At 44.0% G+C, this 26757-nt stretch overlaps 1 protein-coding gene across 1 annotated transcript; it reads left to right on the top strand.

Moving 5' to 3' along the window:
- Window positions 1–25253, top strand: T265_06116 (hypothetical protein; the record flags this gene model as incomplete). The annotated part of the gene is made up of 11 exons (XM_009171302.1): window positions 1–230; window positions 282–511; window positions 2018–2561; window positions 5342–5451; window positions 6479–6846; window positions 8536–8706; window positions 10307–10388; window positions 12652–12874; window positions 13262–13563; window positions 20915–21383; window positions 24284–25253. 11 exons carry the CDS (start codon window positions 35–37, stop codon window positions 24502–24504), a joined length of 2916 nt encoding a protein of 971 aa, XP_009169566.1.
- Window positions 25254–26757: the final 1504 nt, after the last annotated feature.

Raw genomic sequence — 26757 nt, 5'->3', positions numbered from 1 at the left:
CAGAAATCCGATATGCTTTGTCCAGAAGTCCAGAATGCACTGCCCAGATCCTCAATCGTCTCTTCGGTCGGTTGCTGACTTCAAATGGAATATTTCCTGGACATCTGACGACACTCATGATAGTTGCTGGATCACTTGTTTGGGAGATCCTACTAGTGTTATGTGTGATGAGGTCTTGGAACGAGCACCGTGTTCAAACTTGGCATGTATTTCGTGCCAGTCCTACCATTGTGCGTCTCATTTTGTAAACCCAAGATTACTCACCAAATACTTTAATCTAGGTGATCTGAAGCTGGTTGAACACAGAAGTCGATCAGAAGATAACAGGCGTTTTCGTGGACGATCTGTACCCAACCGTGATCCGTGTACTTTGGCAAACGATCCATTTTTTCGGTCATGGTCCATGTGTATCTCAAGGACACCCTCAAGCCCCAGTACGGAATCTCCTTCGCCTGGTTCGATCTCCTCTGGCGGATGTGCACGATCTCCATCTTGTCATCACAAGCTTCCAGTAGGTGTAATTATTATTACCACTCTGTAATTCCAAATTCCAGCAGTCCCTCCCAATTGGCAGCCTTTTGTCTTACAATCCCCCTTCTACGGAGACGATTTTAACGGATGAAAAATTCCTCTATTAAATGCTTTAACCTGGTTAAAAACATCCCATAACACGATAAGATCACTTCCTCCGAATAAATTATTTTTTATTGCTGCACGGAAGTGGCCGGTCCTAAAACACTATCTACTAGTTCCCTCCTGATTGAGACTAATCGGGTAGGGTATAGGAGGTTGCTGTCCGGTTTAAATACGTCCAAATTAAACCGCAGATGACTAACAGAGCAAAGCATAGGCACCTCACAAGTGGAGTAGAGCAAAGTTATCAGTGTACACTAACCTGGAGAAGAAAAGTGACAAAACATGCTTGCTACTGCCATTCCACCAATGGTTTTGGATTCAGTTGGTGTTGCGCAGATAGCAAATACCTGCTCATTAAATGGACAACATGACGGAGTGTTGCGTTTAGCTTTTGGTATGGTGGTTGAACAACTGGATAACATTGTCACTTTTGCCTAACTGGTTGAGAAGTGGTTCATCTCTTCGCTTCTACAACGTTCACTTTCTAGAAGGCAGGTATTTGGTGCACCGCTCGACTGTGTGAGCCGGTGCATCTCCGCATCAATTGACCGTCGGGGGTCCTTTCGTCGCTTCTCTCAAATAAATATATCAATCTCATCCCGTCGGTCGGCCATATGTTTGGTCTCTTAGTTGTGCCTTGCTGTTTATACGTCGGGTCAGCTATGTGCAGTTCCAGCATATTCCTTCATTTGTTAAAAAAATGTTTGTTTTCTACCTCTTGTAACGCACAGCCACTGACGTTCAGAAAACCACCTGTCGGTTCCCATAGGAGGTTCTGTCAAGACTAGCTGAATATGTCGTTTTTATGTTCTCCAACTCTATCCTTCATCTGGACTGATATCGGCATCGGAGTGACTTTGCTTCGCAAGCAGTACCAACCACATCTTTATTAGCTAATATTGAGTGGAATGTTTGGAACCTCATTTTCTAGGACAAACTCTTAGAAGTTTCAAAGCAAGCTCTTATGTATTTTGAGAACAATATTCAGTGATCGGACCGACCAGCAAACACCACGTCTGGAGAAAAGATCAACATGCACTACATCAATGACCAGTAAGTGCACTCGACACTGCCAAAGGATCCTTTCGAAAGTGCAGCTTGAGCAGAATCTTGTGTAATCCATCCCATCATACAAGCCCTCCCAACGAGCAGTGAAGTCGTCGATCCCGTAGGGTATCGCTTGTCGCGGAAGCTCAACTGTATTATAATTTATTTAAATAATCGCTGTTAGTAATTATGCTTTGTGTAGTATGGCTTACTGTTTTATTCTAGAAGGGGTTTATTCGTGCCAATCGAAATTGATTCCAAAAGTTAAATTTCTGTGACGTCTCGTTTCGTGTCGTAATATTTATCAGTCATTTCGTGTGTACCGTTTTCATAGCCATCAGATTCGCGGATTTCCACCGACTGTTCGGATAAATCGTCATCTCAGCTGTTGCCTCCACCGATGCAAAAACTCAGTTCGTTCCATTCAAGTTTCCGGAACCTTTTGAACGACAGTCCAAATCCAGGTTGTTCAGCGTTGGTGGGAAGTTTTGCACATTTATCGCAGCATATCGCTGCTTCCAAATTCGTTCCGAATGACGTCCCGCCTTCATCGGGTAATACAATCCAACCCAATATCCGGGGGCTACGAGAAAACACTTTACTTATTCCCTCAAGCTATTCACCTAGACCAAGGGTACGCACCACGACTTGTTCTGGCGAATCCGACACCTCCGCTCGTGATTCAGGACTCAGTTCTCATTCGAGTAGTTCTGCTTATTGCGCCCCACACCAGGCTTCGGTGTTACGTGATCATCCGGAAATTCCTATTGAGGATTCCAGGCCAAATGAAGGTATCTTGAAATTGCCGCCACCTGTGCCTCCGCATGCACCCAAATCACATGCAGCAGCTGCAAGGACAGTTGCGGAAAATACTGAAAGTAAGTGTTTTTCTACAATCTTTTCAACTCCATATGATGGTGTCAATATTGTAGAGCATTCATACTTTCAGCGTTTCTATCAAATACTGCACAAATCAACCAAAACACCGGCACTGCAGTGTAACGGATACAAAACTCTCACTGTGTGGCGAGTCCCTAGGCTTCGGTTAGCAACCGAATAACTCCTAGTTTTTGTCGGGTAGGTTTGCTGAGGAGCGGATTCTTGTGGAACGGGATTAAACTGTTGGATGTTCGTGTACGTGTTGTCTCGTTTGCAGAGTTTCGCCACACATTCCCAATATGATTGTTAGCGGCAGCTTCGTTACCCAACAACAAAGCAGCGTGGTATTTTGATGGAATCGGTCCAATCGAATTACTTGTTATTTCTGTTACACAGTGAAACACTGGTGAATAGTTTGCTTTTTTTTACCGAGGGGGGGGCTCAGCACTATCGCCTACTGATCGTGTATAGTTTGCGAAACGCCACTTGTTTCCGTGAATTTTCTCAGCTCCCACTCAACGACATTCAAGTCTTCAACACACTCCGTAACAGTGGTTGATAAATTTGGACTTGATGTTCGCAGAACTCACGACTCATTGTGTTGCGTGCCAAAGCAAGTCCATACTTATTGAAGAAATTGGCCCACTCCAAGATGTACAACCTACTGTATTTGTAATCGCTGAAAGAATAGAACTTTTGTGGACCTTCTATTATATTCTGAAGAATCTCCCCATGCATTCACGATAATTATCTTTACTCCATCTTCAACATTAAAGAACCTATTTTACCTATATAATGACTTTCGTTATATCCCACGCTTTCCTGAGAGTCATTTTCCGTTTTTTTTTTGTGAAATAGCCCAAGAAACTAGCAATACCCCGATTAGTGATCTAATCAGTTATCTGGACTTGATCAACTCATTGATGTGCTGAAATATCATTCCATTGATTTGTGCATCACACAGTGTGGAATCGGCTATGATCTCTCCTTTCACTACAACACCCACGAGGTCAGCCGAAATCGCTCTGCCATACAGTTAGTTATTTGACTAGAAATTTCTGGGAACTCCCCACGGTTGCACCCTTCATCATTCAGTCATCTTCGACCCTTTCAACATGGTTTCACTCATTAACCAGGACGAATTTAGTGTAGATGACATTTATTGCTGTTGCATTGTTGAAATTCTTGTCGGATCAGCGTTAGATTTGTTGGCCCGTAGCCATCATCTGAGACACCTGGAAGATGTCTTCGTTGCTGTGATTGTTACGTTAAGCACGCGACAATGAGAAAGTATGATTACTTCATATTCCTGAGTCGTACTCGGTGTCGTGTAACTTGTGGCTTGTTTGATAAAAAAAACACTTACAAGGCGGAACTGAGTTGACGTCACACTTAGCATCCTAGCGACCTTGAATCGTTAGTTCGTTGGATCTTCATAAGAACAGTGTGGCTCATTTCTGTGTGAAACTCACTGTCGAACCGAACGGAGTTGTGGTTTGTTCAGGCACATTTTCCTCTTCACTCAGGGAAACTAAACTCGGGACCTCGATTTTTGAAATATCGATCTGATCGGTTATTACGGTTTCTAATATCCGTCAGACGGTGTTGGTCATATTTGGACTAGTTGAGGAACCACACAATCCGTTTAGGCCTTATTTTCATAGGGTGATTCCGTCTCAAACGTTCACTTGTGTACAGTATCTTCTCTAGAGGTCCCCTGGTGAAAAATCAGAATTGGAGGAATCGGCCCCTTGGTTTTGGGTCCCCTCTCCCGCCAAGGGCGGTTCTTTGTAACCATATGACCGGTGAGTATTTCACGGTGATTTGACCACCATGCATTCCGTTTTCTTCATGTTGCGTCGACAACAAATTGAGCTGCTTGGATCGTCCTTGTCTAACCTTTTATCACCACAATATCTCCCTTCACTCTCGATATAACCTGTTCGTTCCGACCTCTGTACTCGATTATCATTCTAGTTGCTAAAGCCTCTCGTGTACTTTAAACGTGGAAGGCATCGGAGAACTTACTGGGCCTATCACGTCTCTCAGCTTTAAGCCGGTAGGCTTTTCCTGATTCGTGATACTCCTTATCTGCCTGTGTGTTTGTCGGCAACTTCCATTTCGCTCTACGAGAAAGATTTTATTGTGACTCACGGATTTCATCAAATTGTGCCCAAGTAGATAACCCAGGATATTGCTTACCAACGTTTTCACCTTTGCAAATCCATCTGGTGTTCATTCTGACTTCCTTGTATGTGCAACTAGTTGCTCGCATCGTCGTCATCAGTGGATGCGAATCTCGATTCTGACCTCGGTATTTGGAACCTTAGAGTATCAGTGGTAGACCCTATAAATATCCTATATGTCTATTTCGATTGCTGGTCGGTTGTCGGCCAAATGGACGATGTAGTCCTAATGCCATTTCACACCCAAGAAGCACGTGTCGTGATTCGCAATTCTCTACGTACTGATTTGAAATTGATTACCTATGACTTTTCACATTCCAACGCGAATTGTGTGGAGATTGTCGGGAAAGAACGATGACCACAGTAGTATTTAACCTGCTATCCTGTCCTTGAATAAACAGTTGACGATATCTGAAGCCATTCTACCACTATACGCCACACTAATTCTCCAGTTTAAAAACTATTTCCAACCTGTGATTGTAACGTGTTCTATTTCAATTGATCATCCCTTGGTTGTCCTACAACCAGAAGGTGAATACAGCGTTTGCAAACGACTCCATCTCATTGATTTGTAATTTACTTGACTGTTTTAGCTCGTCATCCTTCTGTTCCGAGGGGATTTGGATTGGAGCCCACCGGTCGATTGAAGGATGTTACAATTCGCCTACCACGCTATTGTCGGAACCCCTGTCGAACGGTAACAGTAAGTTTGTAGTTCTGGTAATTTCACTTCATTTGAACCAGTACTGCATCTAACTGTATTGTTTATTATGTAATAATATGTGTATCACATATATAGTCGTTCAGCTGTAACACTGGTACCAAGGCTGTCACGCTGCCCGGGGGAAATGAGAAGGCTGGGAAACTGTCAGGTTGCCCAAGCCTAGACAGGGACAATCGAAACGCCGGAGTTTGGTTCAAACCACGGACTTTCCGGTCAGTTAGTTCGCACCTCAACCTCTCACCCACCTCGAGTTCGATATGTTTAAAAGATGCTGAGGATTTAAAAGGTGCTGACTAACCTGCCACAATCCCTCGATCAAATCCGTACGTTTCATTGAAAGCATCCCGGTAGTTATAGTGACTTATGTGCGTAACCCGGAACCATTTGGTCGGTTACGCGTTCAAGCATACGCAATCACACAAACATCCGCGCTGTCCTCATGTTCCATTCCTTTCTATCAGTAAAATTGGAGTTTGCACTTCAGTGATTACAAAGTGCAGTGCATAAGTTCTATTCTGATCAGCTTAACGCTGCCCGAAATGAGAAGGCTGGGAAACTGTCAGGTTGCCCAAGCCTAGACAGGGACAATCGAAACGCCGGAGTTTGGTTCAAACCACGGACTTTCCGGTCAGTTAGTTCGCACCTCAACCTCTCACCCACCTCGAGTTCGATATGTTTAAAAGATGCTGAGGATTTAAAAGGTGCTGACTAACCTGCCACAATCCCTCGATCAAATCCGTACGTTTCATTGAAAGCATCCCGGTAGTTATAGTGACTTATGTGCGTAACCCGGAACCATTTGGTCGGTTACGCGTTCAAGCATACGCAATCACACAAACATCCGCGCTGTCCTCATGTTCCATTCCTTTCTATCAGTAAAATTGGAGTTTGCACTTCAGTGATTACAAAGTGCAGTGCATAAGTTCTATTCTGATCAGCTTAATTCACCGTTTGCCAACTTGTCAATGTTCTATTTTTTCTCTTTCGTTATTTCTGCTGCCTTCAGCCGTTTACGGACAAGTCGATGTTGATGCGGCCTTTGTCGAGTCCATCAGGTACATTAAATGAACCTACCTCACCTATTTGGAAGCGAAAACAGCGAATCTCTGCCCGTTCATCCCAGCCGTGTTCTGGTGTAAATGAAACACCAACACAGTCGGATGTGATTGGGCAAGACTCTTGTCCCTTGGTCGCCCCATCAGCTCTCCCCAAGCCAGCTATCACTTGTCCAGCCTGCGCTGCAGCCAAACAATATTTCCTCTGTTTGGATGCACTACCCCGACTGGATTACGTGGATACATCATACATGGGGAAGTTCAATTGTGAGACCTGCTTTGCCATCACTCGAAGCGTGGGCGTCAATTGTTTCAATCGGTAAGTTAGTGGGGTAGTTCAGTAGGCTAGCAGATGCCTTTCGCAGTTACTTTGGCATGCTGTTGTTAGTGGTTCATGATTCTCGGACCATATCGGTTGGCTAGATGTTCGAATACTGCTGGTTTTCTCTGCAAAATAATTGGATGAGGAGTTCCGTCCCATGCATTTTTTTGTCTGAAAGAATTCAACAGTTGGGCTTCTACTTTGCTTGTGGCTCGTGAATTTTTTCTATTGTTGTGTACTGTTTGCTGCTCCTGTAGCATATTGCAGAACACTGCGAGCTATCGCTCGGTCCAGCAATATTGCCAATGCAATGAGGGGATGCTCATGTTTTCAATTAATTGGAAACCTTGCCCAGCAATAAATCCACCGATTGTTCACCTCCCTGAAAGGGATGCTCATATTCTTTAAGTTCTTAGTTATCTATGCCTCCCGAGTATCAAATATTGCTTATTCACTGATGTGCAGTACCTCCACATTCGTCGACCGGTCGATGGTGGAATAGAAAGTGAACATCGTCGTGCACTGAAGATCAGCTCAGCGGAAAGCGAGAACTTGAGGTGGCGTGGGTAAGTTATGTATTGCATGTGATGGCTTCTAAGCAAGGATGCCGTTGACTACCTAATCAAGGTTGTGTTTCAACGTTCCTAAACACGAATTCCATCCTGCAGTCACCCTCTGACGACAGGTCTCTAATTTATTAGCTTCAACTCGAATTACTACTCTGGCCAATACGACGCTGTCTTCTCCCTAGATTCAGCGTCCATTCCTAGCCATCTACCCACGGTTATCACCACTCTGGCTGACGAATCGAGCACCAAGTTGGTGAGAATTGACAAGTGTGAGGACAGATTAGGCAGCAGAATTGGTTTAAATGCTCCCAACGACTGTGCGCTGATCACTACTTATTGGTTCGAAAGTCTATCCTAAGTCCTGCTGCGTGCTTCCGTCAGCGAAGGACGTCGAAGATCAAATAGCAGACTCCATCTACATACAAATTACAATAAACAATCAAAATAAAGTCGCAGTGCGTTTTGATATACACGTTGCAACTTCCGAGTGCGAATTTTTAGGCGGGTGAACCACCAAATCTTGTTATAATATTAGAACCACCTGAGATGGTGGACAAATTTGTCTACCCTGATAGTTGCATCGCATCGGATAGTGGCACTGCTGACGAAATGAATGTTTTAATCCGCAAAGCCTATTTATCCTCCTTCAACATGAGCGTTTTTGAGGTCGATGGTGGTCGAAATGGGTCAAGGTGTTTCAGTAGTTAAGACGGAACCGAGAGATCCGTGGTTTAAACCCCATCTCAACATCTCTACTGCTTCTGTCTGTGCTTGAGCAAACTGGCAATGTCTCAACCCTCGCGCTTCCTTCGGGTAACAAGACAAAGATGCACCGCAGAGACATCACGGCTGAACGATTTGTCTACGTTAGTGTAGTCACAAGTGACAGCCAAGAGAACGCTTATGAGTGAGTTGTACTCCGTTTCAGAAAAGCTTATACTTGGGACTTTTCTTTCCATTTGTCCCTATCAACTCTGCTTAGCAGGATCGGTCGTTTTCCTTTTTGTTTCCGATTGACATTGTTGACAACAGAAACACGTGATTCACGCGGTTTGCATTCATGTTTATCCCGTCGTTCGTTGTTTTTATGTATATCTTTTCACTTCATCCATTTTAGTGATCCCACTCGTAGCCTGACGTTTCTGGAGAGGCATGGCTTTCTACGAACTAGCCGCCCAGATTCGATTGCTCATTTTATACTCTCCACCCCGGGTCTCTGTCGGTCTCAGCTAGGGGCTTTTCTTGGTGGGACACAATCTGGAGTTGTATCACCTTCTGCTGTGATGAAGTAAGCGTTTGCTTTTCCCTTCTTTGGATGGAGGGTATCAGGATGGTTTTCATCTTTTCGCTACATGTTCGCTTGTGTTTTAGCTTGTCAACGCTGGATCAACCTTATATAGACGCTGCTTGAGACTCGATACTTCACCGGTCTCCTTGCGTGAGGGCCGATCCTATCGAATAGTCTGTATGTGATAGAGCCGTACACGCACGTTCTGCTTCAGTTAAAAGCCATTCAGATTTATGTCTAACGGTCACCTACTTTGGGCTTGTTAGTTCAGTTCCTTGTTTATTCGAATCACCGTGCGATGTAGGCCTTCACGATTGATTCTCTTTTGCGTTCATCTCAAACGTTCTGGTTGCACGCGTTTGGCATTCGAGTTCATGATTGTGAGCAGTCGACAATCGACTCACTGCTTCTTGGTTGCTCCGAATTTTCTCTCCTGAAATGGACGGTTCTCTCTAGATCCTTTTAATTTCCTGCTCGGTTAGCCATGCGGTAAATACGTTTTCCACAGTTTATGGTAAATCATATAATCCAGGTTATATGGACCTGAATTTACCAAACCGGATCTTGTCCTGAATCATCTTCGTCATGACAAAACGACTCGCCTTTTCATCGTTCCATGGATAAACGAAAAGCAGCATTCAGTCTACTGTTGACGTGGATCCTAATGCATGCGGACGATACTGCAGCTCCTGATCACTTAATGTACTGATCATCGTCGCCTCATGAGAATGAAACCGTTACTGTCTATACTAGTTTTAGCACCGTTTTCATTTCCACCATTTATAACTATTTGTGCAAAGCTGTATCAATAGGTTGAGCACAAAGTACATAATTGTTATCTAACTAGCGGGTACTGAGGAACCCATTCTTGGTGCTGCTGGGGGTTATACAATCAGTTGATGGATATTTAGAATTCTGTTTACAGCTTCAGTTTCTTTTAAGCGCAACCTCATAGATATATATATATATATAAAGCTTCAAAGGTTAGGGCTACTCATTCGATTGGGCCCTCGTACCCCTGCTTTCCAAGTGGCTATTGTGGTCTGCATTGAGAGGCTCTGTCCAGTCAAACAACACTCAAGCAGTGTGAACTCATTTTGCGCCATTGCTGTATCTGACACCAGATATTTCGTCTCTAACTCACCTCCACTGGTTGAATCCAGGGAAACCAATTTGTCAAACAGCCAAAACCAAGCACTCTTCTTAGCTGGTTCCTGTGATTCCCGATAGAAGGACAAGTTTATTCTATTCGGGTTTCTGGTTTTGATTGGAGGTCGGAAAAATTTTACCTCCAGTTTGGGTATTAGTAAACCGTTAATAACATGTGTTTTATGTTAATCACTCATACTCATATGAGAACGCCAACTGACCAAATGCATTTTAGATCAAAATGTGCACTGTGTGCTCCTTTGTGACGAGAAGCGTTAGAAACTTGATGGCGTTCCTTCGGTAGTCGCCCCGACGTTTATCATCCTGGTCAAGCTACCAATGCGGAATGTTTCGTAGTTATTCCCCGTGTGTGTTGGGACTTGATTATACAGTAACTCCATGTGTTTTCCTGCACGTCACTTGCCCACTTGTTTACCTTTTTTCTCCACAGATGTCTTTTCCATTCCCTCGACTTCCGTGAGAGCGAAGTGGATGAAGCCATACGGGAAGCTGTGCATCGGTTTGGCATGCCTGTAAGTTCTCTCCTCACGCACACATACACACAAACAGCGATGGGAATGCTAGCAAGCCAGTTCGTACTTCCAAGGTGGATTCGCTATTTCATAAACGTGCGTGCTTTTCGACATTTTTCATTGCCAGCGTGCGATCCAATTTATTCAGCCTTCCTCCCTTAATGGCGGTGCGAATATTCTCCCGATGCTTTTGATCACTTAATGACCCACTTTTAGTCACTTGGTTGCGTCGTAGCCATTGTTGATGTTTTTGTAAAACCACCTCCCCCTATTCATTGACGGATGAATTTGTTGCTCATCTTCCCTTCAAATTTCCAGCCTGTTTCTGTCACAGTGCAGCTCACGATTGATTATCATCGTTCACTTGTGTCGTACCACGACCAACAGTATTCTTTCGATACACACGAACAGTAGCAGCGACCCAGTTTTTTCCCTCATACATTGTCTATTTTGTATCTTGACAACCGCTGGGCGGGATTGATCTATCCGGTCGACAGCTTTTTAGGTTTTGTTTTTGTTCTCATCTTGTAGCCTCAGTGGCATTGATGCAAATTTTTTTAAGCAGTCAGTGTCCGGTCTTGTCCCGCCCTCGGTTTTTATTGTTCGAAAGAAAGCTAATTGCAATGTATCTACAAACCGTCTGGATTGTTTGACTTGTTCTGTCTTCAAAGAGGACGCTGAATACAAAAAAGCATATGGTAACAGGCTGACGTGCGCTGCCCATGTCATGGATGTCATCGTAGGTATCATACTGTACCTTCATGCTTGTGAAGAAACTTGTCTTTCACCCCCTATCCTGAATTTGGCAGTAATGAACCACTATCTTCAACCAGTTGGGGTTGTTTTCAACCGGACACTTGTTTTCATCGTGTGGATAGCGAAAAGTAGACCGCATTGCACCGGGTCTGATTGTATTTTCTAGTGAATTGAACAAAATTGGATCCCATTGAATGACCATCGTTTGGTAGAGCAGTTGATAGTGTACGATGTTTCGCTTTGGTACGAAAGTTCCATCAGGCCAAGTCATGACGTCGCCTAGACACAAGACATGGAGTAGCTTTAGAGAATGTTGAGCTTTCGGGGTGTGATCTACGGTCTACGCGAAACCGACTAATTCCCGAAGCCGCGGAAATCGCCAACCCCATCATTGTCATTGCCTCCATTATCGCTGTGGTGCCAACATCGTATGCTCTTTTCCGTGGTTGGCCACTCCCTCTTTCGCTCTGTTATTCCCATGATAATAACCGGTCTTCCCATTATTCGTCGTAATTGCTGTCAAACAGAAATGCCCATATCCAGCACTGAAATTTCATATTCCCACAACATCCCTTGAGGTTTTCGAATTTGTTTTGGTTCCGTTGCCAGATAGAACTATGTTGACATTGCGGCAAATTGTTTCCGAGGTTCACCTCGTTTTCCTTCTGACTTAAGCGTTGTTTTGGGTTCGCACTATTATTTGGTCGTAAGCAGCATTTTGGCTGGTATTTTGCTAAAGCCGCACTTGAATTAAGATTTTTTTTTATTTGTGTAACCGTTTTGCTTCCTGTGCTGTTACTGAGACTGCCTTGTTGAGTCCCATATCTGACAAAGGCAGTATCAGGACAATATAGGATCTCGGTGCGAATTTCCGCCGACTTGATAACTTTGTCCCCTTCACTCAAATGATTTGTTAGAAGATGGGTCACCAAATCAAGTCGTCGTCGTCGTCACACACACAGCAACATTAGTGTTCCATTTTTGTTGTCTGACTACCACACAATCTTGTCGCCTTATTTGAACGAAGCCTTTTAAGAAGTGAATAAAATGATATAAACAAAGGGATCTAGTATCACCCTTTTACAATCATTTGAAATGGTTGCACGTGTGCTGTACTTGTACCTGCTTGACAGCGTAAAGATTACTGATACCTTATCTTGTAGCATCTGCCAACTACAACGAGGAACATGGTCCCCCATTTTCAAAGTCTGACTGCACCAATAGAACCTCAGCCTCAAATTTTTTAAATCCGTTTCCACCCAACACAAATTATGCTCGTTAATCGAGTAGAGGAAGGAGGGCAGTCTTCGATCAACCAGGTTGACGGGGCATGGTGAAGTTATCAGTTGTTTATATACCAGCTAGTTTGGTTTGAATATAAAAAGTGATCGCAGCTATATGGTTTGATTTGCCCTTGAGATTGGATTGAATTTCTCGTCATTAGGTAAAGTAATGAACGCCGCGCAAATGCTCACGGGTAATCTTTACCACTGTTGTTACCACGCAGGTGGAATCGCAAGAGATCGGGCGGTACCTCGAGTGTCTTGCTGAGCGCTATCACGAGTCACGCTGGCCTCCAGAGGGTGCTTTGTGTGCTCCTGTAACAGTGAATCAGATTTTGTTATTGTTCTACTCGGTCCTGTTGCTACAAACTAGCTTGCACAATGAAAGCGCTGCGCGCACCAGCTTGGGCAAACAGACTGTGAGCATGTTCACAAAAAACTGTCTAGGTGAGTTACTGACTGCTTCCTCTGTGATGTTAATCGAATTCCACTGAAGCATATATTTCACTTTTGGAAATTACTACTGCTGTTCCTTTCACGAATCTCATCTCAGACTCAACTTATGGAATCGCTGTTCACAGAATACGAACTCAGTCATTGAGCAGCCAAAAATCGGTTAGCCTTCTTCCACTTACTTTTCGCCGCAGCAGCTGGCTGAAAAATGCAGCCAGTAGCCAAGTCCTAGCCGACTGCGTCACAATGCTGCTTATATGTACATATATCTTCATCGTCATGTGAACCAGTTACCCCTTTACGACGAATGTATATCACCACTCATCTGAGGATAGAACCGTACATGGTTACGTTATCTTTCTTTGTTCCCCCTGCTTACAGGCTTTCTCTTCCCAGAGTCAGAAGCAGACGCTCCTCTTGATAATGGAGAACAGTTGGAACTCCGACGTGCTGAATTTTCCCCTGCAAAGCTTTCATCAATTTGTAACCGAATCAAAATGAATCCGCTCGTTCAGGGATTTGATCACACTGAGCTGGTGGGCCAGATTGCCAGATCGTTAGTTCTTCCCTCCACAACTCGACCTACGAGGCTTGACCGGAAATGGCATTCTTTTGGACTGGATATGTTAACGGACTTGGTTCAACCCTACCGTCGCCTTGTGTTCTACTGCATTATGGTTCAGGTTTGTATTCTAATTCTTCATTCAATCAAAAATCGGCATTTTGAAACTCACTTTCCATGTCCACGATGATAATTAGTTCTCTTCAGATTAAACTACTCGAAACCCACTTGCAGTATTAAGTGAATGATGTCATCAATTTGACTTATTATTATTATTATTATTATTATTATTATTATTATTATTATTATTATTATTATTATTATTATTATTATTATTATTATTATTATTATTATTATTATTATTATTATTATTATTATTATTATTATTATTATTATTATTATTATTACCAGCTGTAAGAACCGCGCACCTGTCGTACAGTGGTTGTAGCTGTCACAGTTTTGTTCACCGATGGTTTGGGGAGGTGGGGCAGGTAGCTGCGCGTTGGAGGCGGGAGCTGAATAAATTGGTTATAAATACAGGGTTGTTAAGTGGGGGAATTGTGAAGGGAGCTATGCATTGAAGACAATAGCTTGGATGCACGAACTCCTACGAGGGTGCGACTGGGCCGTATCTGGCCGTCTCTAACCGTTGATGTGCCCCGTCTCGGGATGTCCATCCAAAAAGACCGAAGTGCAGGAAACTAAGCGACTGGTTCCCACCTCGTGTAGATTCAAAAAGAATACATCACTGGGTTGTATTGGTGCTTTAAAAAGCAATCAACTTCACCTAAAATGCTCGATAATTTTGAGGTCCTGAGTGTATTTACTCAAAATATGGGTTATAATGTTTGCCTTTCCGCTGTTAATCGTTCCTCCCGTGGTTTTCTTCGTCTAGGCTATAGGTCACCCAAACGCGAACTGTTGCGCACGCTAAGCAGTTTACCACGGAAGGGTAACCCCATAACCAGAGGCTCTGTGTGACGAAAAGTATTGCTGTATTTTGCATGGCATGTGAACCTAACCAGCTGCATATATTGTGTCCACCCCTCCCCCCCCACACACACACTTCGCCTACTTCTCTGAACATTCTTCATACACGCTGAACAGTGTGCATTGGTCCCCCGGACCGCTGTAACTACTAACTTATATAACATCTACCCGTCTGAGCACATTCAATTCTGGTTTTCATAGCCAGTTTCGAAAAATTGCTCTCTACTATGACCCTTCTTGACTCGAATGGGAAGTTTATCTGTTCTGCTGCTCTTAATTCACAGTGTTCGCAAAGATTATGGAATGAAACTTTTTCCTTAGCGCTCCGAGTCCAAAATAAGAAACTAAAGTGACGCATCACAACCCAGGGGAGATTTCAAATTACTGCTGAAAGTCTGTTGATGGGGTAATCATCCTAAAGTGCTCGTGACGCGCCCATTTGCTAACGGAGAGGTTATTGCCATTCAGAGGTTTTTCGGGAACTAATGATTTGTGTGTATGTGGGGTTCCACAGTCCTCTCTGGTATGCTAGAAAGGGACAACTGGTTTTTAACTCACTAGCAAATGGACTATTCTCAGCCGTTTACATAGGTCAACTATCAAATCAAAGACCCTCAGAGAACTGAAACTTCTACTAGCCAGTGTTAAAACTACCTAAAAGGTCGCTAGTGATTGGAGCGTCATGTTTGGCGCTGGAGAACTGAAACATAGAATCCTTGGTTCTACTACCGAGTGTTTCGGATCTCGTCATACGGACGGGAACCTTTGTCTAATTTCTCGCCACTGTCACTTTCCATCGCTTCATAGGGATGTAGAAGCCGTTTGTATTGACCTCTCACAATAAAATAGCTTTAGACAACTTTACCTTGCAAATTTTTTTGTTCCATTTTCTTGAACTGCAAAATGTTACCCAGGAAAACATTACTGTTTGAGAGATATTTTGTTATCAGCACAATTCTGGCACAAGATTGACGAGGCTTATCAGTGCATTTGGAAAGTATAGCGTTCTACTTTCGTGACCCATATTCAGAATTCTTCCACATAGACTGAATTTTCTTAGACACCATGAATTCTTGGTTTTGCAGGTTGATTGGTTCAGCGACTATCACTACCTTTCCACACATTTATTCGGTCGAGAAATAATGATATTGGATTTCCAGGAACGCTTTTTTGATTCTGACGAAGAAAACCCAATTACTGTGTTACTACACCAACTTGAAATCCTTCATTGACAAATGAAGCGTTTTTTACGGATTGCCCCCATGCAATAGAGCACGGTGTTAACTTTGTTGTGTTCCCAGAAATCGGTCGAAAGGACTCGCTTCACTTCAGGAAAATCTCGGCTTATGGAAGTAAAGCCGTAGTATTTTTTATTAGACTGCAAATAGCATCGTTTATTGCTCTATGCTTGTTCCGTTGGATGTCGAAAAGTGCTGGCTTGTGATTAATCCATCTTCTGTTTGGCCCTGTGGCACCTGAAGTCGGTCTGTCTTTTTCTTTCAATATCACCGACTGACTGGAATATTGGCCAAAACAACCAAGCGTTGCTAACTCACCCGGCAGGACATTCTACACTGCTCGTCAGTCTACCCGAAACTTTTTGAGGAACCTCCGTTCCTCTGCAGCCTCGAAGATTACCAGTTTTGAATGCCTTCGCCCAGACAAAGCTGGTTAAACGCTGCATTGGACTATCTGTGGTCTTGTGATGAACTATGGGTCCACTGTGCGATAACACAAACAAAGCTGAAGTGACGTTGTCACGACCACTTGTCATTCAGGCATTGATTTCATACTCAACCACAGTTAGAAGACCGGACCCGGTCCATGAGCTGTAGTGTAGAGACCGTTCACTATTCCTTGCAGGTTCTGAATACTTGTGTGTTACCTTGACGACACGTAAACCCTCTGGCAGTTATACTTTATGGTCCGTAACATTATGAGAGAGGCTATATAACTTCTGACATCACACGCACACTAATTGTATTTCGATTCGCCCGGCTCTCCTGTTAACGTTCGAACGCATCAGATAGTCGAAATTGGATTTAACAGTTTCTTTGTACCGACTGGGCAACGTATCACTTTCAGCTGTCTTCAGACGGTGGGATCTTTTTCCATTCTAAGTACTCTGTGGTGGGAATCACCGCGTTGAATGAGAGAGTACTCATGATCGAACCAGACATTTCAGGGTTATTGCTTAGTAGTGGAACGTCAACCAAACACCTCATATAATGCGCACGTTTTCCGAGTAATGTGAATCCAAATCTTAGCTGCGTTTTGAGCCAACTTCTCGTGCTGTATGTGGATGATTGTATAGTGGTGGAAATTTACCGCTATTTCAAGCGTCCCTGCTTAAAACTTTTGCGGTCCATGGTTATTCCCAATATTAACAAAAATGATTTTGAGGATGTCTGATGTCAGTCGGTTTGTAAGCTTCATGCATCGATAGCCATCTGACTTCGCTTCTGTTGACAGCGTACATTCGTTTTGAACCTTGGGCTTGGATTGCTCTTTGTCAGCAAACTAAATATTTTACCAAGCTCACTGGTTAGTCTCTTTGAGCACGTGGGAGCCCACACTTATTGATCTGTTTGCTTATTTTCCGTACGGTATTGTTTCTTAAGTGACCGAGACACCCATTTGCCCTAAATGATGTACGGTCCATCAGTGTTTTTTGCCAAAGGGTAGAGGAAGGGTTTTTCACCTCACTAAGTATTAGCAGTGCTTAAATGTCTCAATGGTTAGAGCGCAAATTTACTGACCAGAAGGTCCGTATTTTAATCCGACCTCTGCATCTCGACTTCGCCTGTCTAGGCTTGGGCGACTTGGCAGTATCCCATCCCTCTTGCTAGGTACCGAAAACGTGCTACAGCTGAACGCTTCACTCAAACACTGACCGCAAGGTTTCGTGACTTTATCTTGTGACCGCCTCTATTAGATCGTCGTAAATAAGTCAGACTGTCTAGAGCCCTGTTTAGCTATTCACGGAAGTAATCAGATAGAACCACTGCTCGTTCATACGGGCTATTGCTCTACAAACCCTAACCCGGGAGGGGCTGTTTAAGTCAAAGTTGGGCTATTCCCACTCACACCATGAACTCCAACACAGTTTCTCCATGTACAAACATTTGAATGCCTTGTTACAAGTCTCAGAACTGCAACAATTGTCTCAATTTCGTTTATTTGGGCAAAAAACGATTCATTCAGTAGAATGCAACTGGCAAGTGTGTGGTTACGAATACTGTTAGAGCGCAACTGACCAGAAGGTCCGTATTTTAATCCGACCTCTGCATCTCGACTTCGCCTGTGTAGGCTTGGGCGACTTGGCAGTATCCCATCCCTCTTGCTAGGTACCGAAAACGTGCTACAGCTGAACGCTTCACTCAAACACTGACCGCAAGGTTTCGTGACTTTATCTTGTGACCGCCTCTATTAGATCGTCGTAAATAAGTCAGACTGTCTAGAGCCCTGTTTAGCTATTCACGGAAGTAATCAGATAGAACCACTGCTCGTTCATACGGGCTATTGCTCTACAAACCCTAACCCGGGAGGGGCTGTTTAAGTCAAAGTTGGGCTATTCCCACTCACACCATGAACTCCAACACAGTTTCTCCATGTACAAACATTTGAATGCCTTGTTACAAGTCTCAGAACTGCAACAATTGTCTCAATTTCGTTTATTTGGGTAAAAAACGATTCATTCAGTAGAATGCAACTGGCAAGTGTGTGGTTACGAATACTGTCTAAGAGGCTTGTGTGTTTTCTACTCACTTTTTGACAGGTTTCTTTTCGGTAATTCTCTAAATGCTGCACCGTCTGGTTTGTACGATTCGCAAATCATTCACTCATCAGGGGGCATGTTTGGCATCATTACCGGCGGCTTATGCAATTGTCGGCCTACTTCATTTTTGCGCTTATAAATGAAGATCAGAGACAGATAAACCATAATGCCTACTTTCAAAATTATCTTTTGGAGTGATTGCATCAACAGTGGGCATCACTCCTGCTACAATAGGTTTTCCAGATTCACGCTTCCAGTTTTTCTTTCATAAAGGCATGCAAGGCAAGCGGGATGGTTGCTGGATTTGTGACTATCTAGTATATCTCTGTTGCAAAAACATGCCCGGTTTTTACATGCTCGGGTGTTTCTCGCTCTTTGAAAGTCCTCGCGAACAGGATGTCTTATGGAATGGAAATGATCAAGGGAAGTTTCTCATCCATAAGTTATCTAAGGTGATCTTTGGCTTTCGCCATCTTTGTCACTTGGTGTATTCTCGATGCTGGAATGTTACAGGCAACACTCTCGTCGGTCTGCTGTACACGCTGTCTCCTTTTTCAGAGAACAACTAAAAGCGCCTAACCGATTGCTCTCCCTTTTTATCTGATTTTCTCATGAAGTGTTAATCAATTTCAAAGGCCACAGTGTAAACACATCTATTCCTCCCCTATTTAATGTTTCACAAGTGGGTCCTTCGCAAAAACGGATCGGCATGGCTGTGGTTGTCTGTCGGTGGACCAACGGTATCTATCACGTGTGTTAACTTCTAGAAGTACCCATTGGTCGATCATAGAAAGTTCAAAGAATAAATATCGTTTGTCGTGGTGTCTGTGGAACTTACCTGTGTTTGAAAACGATACTATCTTAAGACAAGCCCGTTTTCACCATAAACTCACACTACATCTTTGATATACTGTCGTACCCTTGTAGAATTTGACATTTATCAACCGATCACATGATCGGTTTGCATATTGTCCGGCAGCACCCTGTGCTTCGAGGATTCCTAGTGCGCTGGACATTATGTGTGACACACCAGGTCTGATCGTTGTACACATTCACCAGTTTAGGAGTGAAACTAGTTATTGCCCAAGACGACAGTTGGCTTAGGTTCTGTATCCGATGTTTTTTTCGCTTTTCAGTATTTTTCTGTGACGATGTGCGTGAAGTGCAAGGTGCTCCATGAAATGTCGTATAAAGCCAAAATGATGCACCAGGTACTCGGACGAGTCAAACAAATATCGTAGGGAATGGTTTTATCCTCTGTGTGTGAAGGACGTTGTTTTCTACTCCCTCTACGGGGTGCGAGGTTCGTCGTTCCATCTGGTAATCTGGTGTGTATTGGGTTTCAACCTTGGAACACTGTTCTACTGCCGAGTGCGCAATTTTTGACACACGACTTGACTTACACCATGATGCATGGCTAGTGTGCACTCTGCGAACTTGTGTTTGACTGATGGCCTTCATCAGTCCTTTCACTCAGAATGTATATATGTCGCATTCGTACGACGCATGTGCATGGCACAAAACATTTCGGTTTAACTTTTCGAATGGGTTGGAATGTCTCTATGCGCTCTAGCTTCAAAATTGAAAAGCTTATTTGTGCCGGGATTTGTTCAAGCTGGTTAAAGAGCTGTATACCCAGTCTGTTGGCATTTCTTTTCTAGAGCTACTGTTCATGTCCAACCCGCATTTCCACACTGAATAAACGCAAGCAGTTGTCCTAGTTTCGTGACTGTCTCCGTCCCAGTTCCCTTATCTTGAATAACACAGGTCCGGTGACAGGAATCTTGATACAAGGTTTCTAACTAAATATCTTCACCGGGCGTTATTCGCAATGCTTACTTGTTTAACTTGGCGTCTGTAGGTGGTTCACTTCAGACTCGTGATTCTGTTAGCCTACAATCAGCAGGGTGTAGAATCCACGAGGTTGAATGTAGCGGGTAGCATAGGCAAATGCGTCATGCTGTGAAGACTGCTGTGTCCAACTGATATTTACCACTGGTTCGATAAAAGAATGGACCAGTAGAGTTAACTGTCATCTTCCCATGTTTGGGATTAGCGTTCGCGCACTTTGTTGTACGGCCGGTAGAATCATATTCAGTTCATTTTGGTTCACTTTTGTTTGCCCCGTTCTAAAGTGTCTAGCGAATGGAGGGTTGCCTCGTTTCTGTATTTTGTTTCACTTCTGTCTTGCTTGTTCTTGTCAGTTTAAGCGTACCCACGATTCCGTGTGGATTGCCGTAGATACGTACTCAAGCGCATTGAGTACGTCGATATTGCCGATTTCCGCCACAGTGTGGATCCGATTGGAACCTGTTTCATTTTTACTGACGAGTTTCTTCAAGACCTGATTAATGAGCATTGCAATTTGCGTTTTCTGGATTAAACTCTTAGCCTACTTATTCCTATGGATCGATGGAACTTGGCGATGTCGAAACATCTTCCTGTATATTTTCTACTTCTTTGGATAATGAAACAACACGTTGGTAACATTTTCAGGGACAGTCAGTCGAATTCAAGACAGCCGGATCGTCCAAACACAAGTCCGCGATACGATCCGCTGGGCTATCCGAGTGATAATTGTTATACGTCAGCAGCTCAGATTATAGTCGAGAAAATTTCATTGCTGCAAACATTGTCTTAGGTACTGAGACATCGTGGTATGGGGTATTGTACTATTGAAGCCCTTATTTCTCTTCATTTCTAGTTTATCAAACGTACGAACAGCAGTAGCCGCGTAGGCTTGCTTCGACACGTCTTTCTATTCAACGATTGCTTGCTGCTTGCAAGACCCATCCAATCAGGCCGGAAGTCCAGAAAATACGTATTCTCAAACCAGCAGTTGGGCAGGGAGTTGGTCTCTTTATTGCGTGGAGAATCACACTCCCGGCCCGAAACATTGCGTCGTCTTTTAGGTACGCAGTTTCGCCTCCCGTGTGGTCTCAGACCTAGCTCTCGTGACCAGATTTCGACCAACGTCTCAGTCCCGTTTCCAGGAAATATTCACGCACATACTCCATTGCTCAAAATCTCCTCAACTTCGGCCTGTCTTCCTATCGCTAAGACGTCGTATTCTTCCCGAGGGGATGTATTGTCCTGTCTGCAGCTCAACAAGCTGGTCGGCGTGCGTCGGATTCCACTGTCAGATTGTGTACTTCGACCTTTCGAATCTGAAGGTCAGTTTTTTCATTCCTTCTCACCTCTCAGTTCCATTCACTTGTGACTGAACGTGTACATAAATTACCATGGCTGACACCGTTTGTCACTCTCACCGTGTTCATAGCTCGGCTGGTGAAGTACACCAGCCACCAGACAACAGCTTGGTCACTCTGTGGTTACCATTCTGTGATAATAAAAAGCTCGAAACAGTTCAGTGATTTTGCGCCAGCTTGCGGACCGGAAGGTCTGGCATCTCCTAGCAGTATCCCAGCCCTCGTGCCTTCTTCCGTTGGCAGCTAGGAACGATTAATGGCAATAATAATAATAAAAGTTCTTTATCTTGTGGCCAACACACACCAAAAGGCTGACCCATAACTGGGTGCCTGCGACACTATATCAAACCAGTAAAATTGAAAAGGCGGTCATGTAGTGGTAACCTAGTTTGCTACTGTAACTATGGCGATTGAACTTCGAAGTCAATTAAGTCGAGCAGCATGACAACCGATGCTGCGTCTCTCAGATCAACTTGACAACAGATGCTTGTTGTGACTTGGTGGAAGATCGTGCAACTCTTTATCGGTCCCTTGGCTTCCTGCTCCGCCCACTACGGTATATCAAATGGCACGGTAGCTCCACACAGCCCTTTATGGAAACAAAGGAAAGTTATTACAACTGTGTTTATAGGGTAGTCACAGTGTTCCACAAGGTCGTGCTAGAAGCACGAGAAGCGTCCAGTCAAGGATGTGCGGCCCGAATTGGCTGGCATTCTGACCAATCAGGGCATGCCTTCGTTTGGCCCGTGTCCTGCACGTGATATATCCGTTCAAGTGTCAGGGCATGCTTCGTTTGGTCCGTGTTCTGCACGTGATATACCCGTTCAAGTGATATGATGTTCGGTTATTAGGGATGACTGGCCTCCGAACAATGCTCTTTTAACTTGGATGTCCACCCGTCGCTCCTCGGTATCGAGTCAAACAGAACCCTCTATGAGTTGCTCCAAGTACTGTATCTAGCGGAAAAAAATTGCCTGAGCTTAAGACGGGGTAGAACGTAGCATTCTATCTCATTTATTTAAACATTGCTCAAGCCTCTTCACAGTTAATGGATCGGGTCCTCTCTCCGCTTGCGTTACTTGTAGGTGGTCAATAGATCAGAGAACAAATGTTTGGTGAAGCTCTGTATAATTTCACTAGGAACTTCAAACTTCTGTGTTTAGTTCGCGTGCTAAATTATCGTCTACCGTGGAAAGCCCTAGTTTCCGTGCCAACTTTGGTTCAAGGAACTCTAATAGGCTAAGAGGTGGAAGGAACTGAATGAGTTACGGAAAATTCTGGGTATTGTTGGCATGGTCTGCCACCGGGGATGTGGTCAGCGTGACCCCCTCCGTGCTTGGATGAAGACTGAAGAATGCCATGTCAAGTGGCGATAATGCTTTCAGTTTTATCAAGGTTTTCTGAGTAACTGCTCTGAAATGCTGTCACCTCGGGTGTTTGTGGTGTGTTGGAATTCGGCTACTCTGTTTCTCATCACAGAGCTTCATTGCAATCAGTCTCCATCGACCGACGGACGACGAACGCTTAGTGCTGTGGCATAATAACTACCGGATCAATACAAATTTTGGTTTGCCGCATACTGGTATAGTGACGTTATTGGCGGTTTCTGAGGCATCCTCAGACTGGTTTTCACGCACCGTTCTATCCTAAGATTATTCATCGAAGAGCCCGTGTAATCGTTACTCATTGGTGACTCACAGTAGGAAGCACAAGGAATGGCTGAAAAAAATCATTTGAGCTAAAACGAATATTTTTGTGGTCAGAGGGATGGTTTGTTTAACTTTGAATTATGTTACAAACCTCTAGCTTTTGAATTCAATCGGTAGCGGATTTTCCATTGGCCGGCTGTCGAAGTACTGCTCTAAAATTGGTGGTATTTTGGCTACTTAAAAATTTTGTAGTAGCATTGGTTATTACCCTGATGTTTTTTACCGACCAGAGAAACAGGACACTTGACGGCAGTTAAGGTGGTTTTAGTTCAAGTGTCTTGGAGACATGTCATCGCCTATTGTGATACTCGTTCCTCCCTAAACGGCGCAAATAATAATGTCGTACATCCATCAAACTACTCCAATCCATGAATAGCAGACTGAATAAAGTTCCGCTCACCTTGAGATTTTGACTATTACCATCGGGTAAAGAGCAGCAAAATCAGGTGACATATCTGAATTTTCACGTGTGTATGTCAGCCGACAAAGAAAATATTGGTCATATCTGCGACCGCTTGATAATCTCTATGCCGAAGCGAGAACGTAATCATTTTCCTTGACTTTTCATACTATTTACAACAAAATAGTTCTGCTCTGTCAAGGTGAGTGCACAGTTAAAGGCCACATTGTGGAGGCATATGACGTCATAGAATTTTCACTGCCCCATTTGGTTCCATCCAACTTGGTGTAACTTGCTGAACGGTTGTGCAAACGGTCACGGTCCTTGGTTTCCTGCTACGCCCAGTATGGTCTATCAAAGTGCATGATGACTTGAGATAGTCCTCTATGGAGACAAAGGACGACTATTACAACCATATTTATCGGGTGATCACAGAATGTTCCATATAGTCGCGCCGGAATTTTCGTGAGAGGGCCAGAAGCATCAAGCTATTGATGCTCGGTCCATATTGGCTGGCACTGACCGGTCAAGGTATGCCTTCTTGCCTGCACGTGACACATCCATCTAATTCACTTGACATTCGGTTATTAAGAGCGGCTGGCTTCCAGACACAACCAAAGTACCACGCTCGCCCGGTTCAGTAATTTTGCTTCACTTACCAGCAAAGCAATACAGTTTAGTCTCTGTTACTATGTTGACGCGTGTACACCCCCTTTATTTCTTCAAATTTCATCGTGTATTTTCCCCACTTGAAGGGTGTCGATTTGGCCTGGAACTATGGAGTTGCCATGACCCGTCAGAAATCCGACAGCTTTCTGGTCCGAAAGTGAATGGCGCATCAAAGAACCCTGAGTCCTGGCGTCCCTTGATCACTTTGGCTGCCCTCACACAACCCGACTACGAGAATATTGTTTACGATCTCATTGACTGTTTCCGAGAAGTGCACTTGGTCAGCCGAGAACTTGCCAAAAAGTGAAATACAGTAATCCCTGAATGAGGGCACTCCGGTTGTGGGAGTATACCTAAACGTTTCCAGTCGGCTACGATTCAACGAGATATCCCTCTGAGGAGTGGCTGAAATGGTCTTTTTTGGGAGGAGTCTGGTTTCTACAGTGTATTCATTTCTCATGACTACTATGCTCGCCAGTTGTTATACAAGTGCCTCCCTGTTGTCTATTACGTCACTTCTTTTACTTGGCCGACCTTGTTTATAGCTTCCCACTGGGGGCTTTTTTGTTACAGTACAGTATAGTTGGAGTCCAGAATTCTTCGCTCTCCTTTACCTCACGTCCACTCCTGTGATTGTTGCATTTCACATCCCATCCATCTCTCCCGTTCTGTTCTCACGTATCCGTTGGTCGTGCTCCACTGTGTAGTAATCTATTTCGTTTATCCCATTTCACTTTATGCGTGATTCTGGCCGTTAGCCTACTGTTTATTTTGCCCCAGATGTGCTAGATTTTCAACCAAATGTGTGATACTTATGGTTTTGTTTTTCTTTCAAACTAGGTAACTTAAAAGAAGAATACTTTGACTTGTTATTATTATTCCACACTGTTTCGGCCCTCCGGTCCGTCGCTCTTCTTGTTTGCATTTACTTGAGATTTCCGTATTGTCTTGCCATATTGTTTTTTTTTATATTCCTGCCTAGATGTGATAGTTTATCTGTTGTGGGTGCGTCATAGTGTGGTAAACATATTCATGTTTTATATTCTTCAGGCACGTTGTTCTCATGCTTGAGTTCTTTTCTTCGATGAAACTTAATAGTTCGGCAAGTGTACCGCTTGCCAACACGTCCTGCGTACAGTGATCCGTGCTTCCTGACTCAGTTTATGGTCTTTTCTTCCAAGCTACAGACCAGCCTTTCTGAAGTCTTCTATTGAATCAAACTACAGAACGAATGTTCGTTAGTCTTGGATTAGCAAGAGAGAAACTAGCACAAGAGTGTCAGTTCACATATTTTGAAGCTTGACTAGTGCATGACAGATTTCGTGATCCTCCAATCAATACTACGCGGATGAGTGCGTGGGTGATACCATTGGTGTACACCGTGCTCAGGCAATCCCAGTCCTTGGTACACAATTTATGGTTGCCTTGGCGAGAGAATCAGTTTTTTTTCGATATAAGCCAAATGAAATCGCGGGCTACACGAAGTCACCGATAGACGTACCCCATCGTCAGACACTTGGATCAAGCTTGATTAACTGTACGACGCGCTGCAGTGCGAATCACTGACCTGCGCCATTACTACCATCAACTCGCTTTCATCTGATGGATTTCAGTTTAGGTGCACATGACACCCCACGATTTCTTGACTCTCAGGACCCCCAGGGTCTATAAGATCATAGCGCGTGACGTGTAATAGTCATCATCTCACTATGTGACCAAAGATGTGTGCTGATTTCCTCCATCCCTTAACATTAGCTGTCCGCTATGCTTGTGCTGCGAACGTTATATCTCAACTACTGCCATTCAGCTAGTAGTATGCGCTGTAAGTGTTCGCCGTGGACGACTTGTCGCACTCCTACCACAGCTGTTCACTGAAACGATCTCCGTCAAAACTGCCTAATTAGTGTCAGATAAAGAAAATACAGACGATGATCTGCAGTACCTACAGATTGTTACCAGCCTTGAGAGACTCTAAATGTTGGTGCTCTATGACGTCTAATCCAGTAGTCTTACTCCGGCAACTGCCGTAAATATCGATGGATGGATAGCAGAATGCGGTCCAGCTAGTATGTCTTGCGTGCATCAAACTGTCAACAATACTGTTAATTCCCTGATTATAATCGCTGTTTGTTGCAAAAGTGGACAGTATCCCTTCGGCGTAACGCGATAGGTGCACATTTATGGGTGTTGCACTAGTACGCACGCCGTCACGAAGAGACTGGACCTTACCGTGGTGTGACGGTTTGCGCACCTCAGCGATCCATTGAGCTATACTGGAGAGTGTCCCGCGACACTCACAGAGTCTCTCATACCAGGTTGGTCAATGGTTAGAGGTCTGACGAACACAGTCTCCTGGCCCTCCAGGTTGGGGGTTGGAACATGTGGCGACTTGTTCCGTAGAAATGGTAATGCATTTGCATTTCCCGCCAAACACCGCTACCTTGCGGTTAGGCTTTTGAGCCAAAGGCTTTGGTTGAGGACCATAATCCTCCCCCTGTCTAGGTGTGGGCGCCCTGGCAGCATCCCAGCCCACGTACAACCATGAATAGCACATACACAA

This window comes from Opisthorchis viverrini (genome assembly GCF_000715545.1).
Source record: "Opisthorchis viverrini unplaced genomic scaffold opera_v5_120, whole genome shotgun sequence".
NCBI lineage: Eukaryota > Metazoa > Platyhelminthes > Trematoda > Opisthorchiida > Opisthorchiidae > Opisthorchis > Opisthorchis viverrini.
The sequence above is the reverse complement of the archived record's forward strand: the minus strand, read 5'-3'. Positions and strand labels throughout refer to the sequence as shown.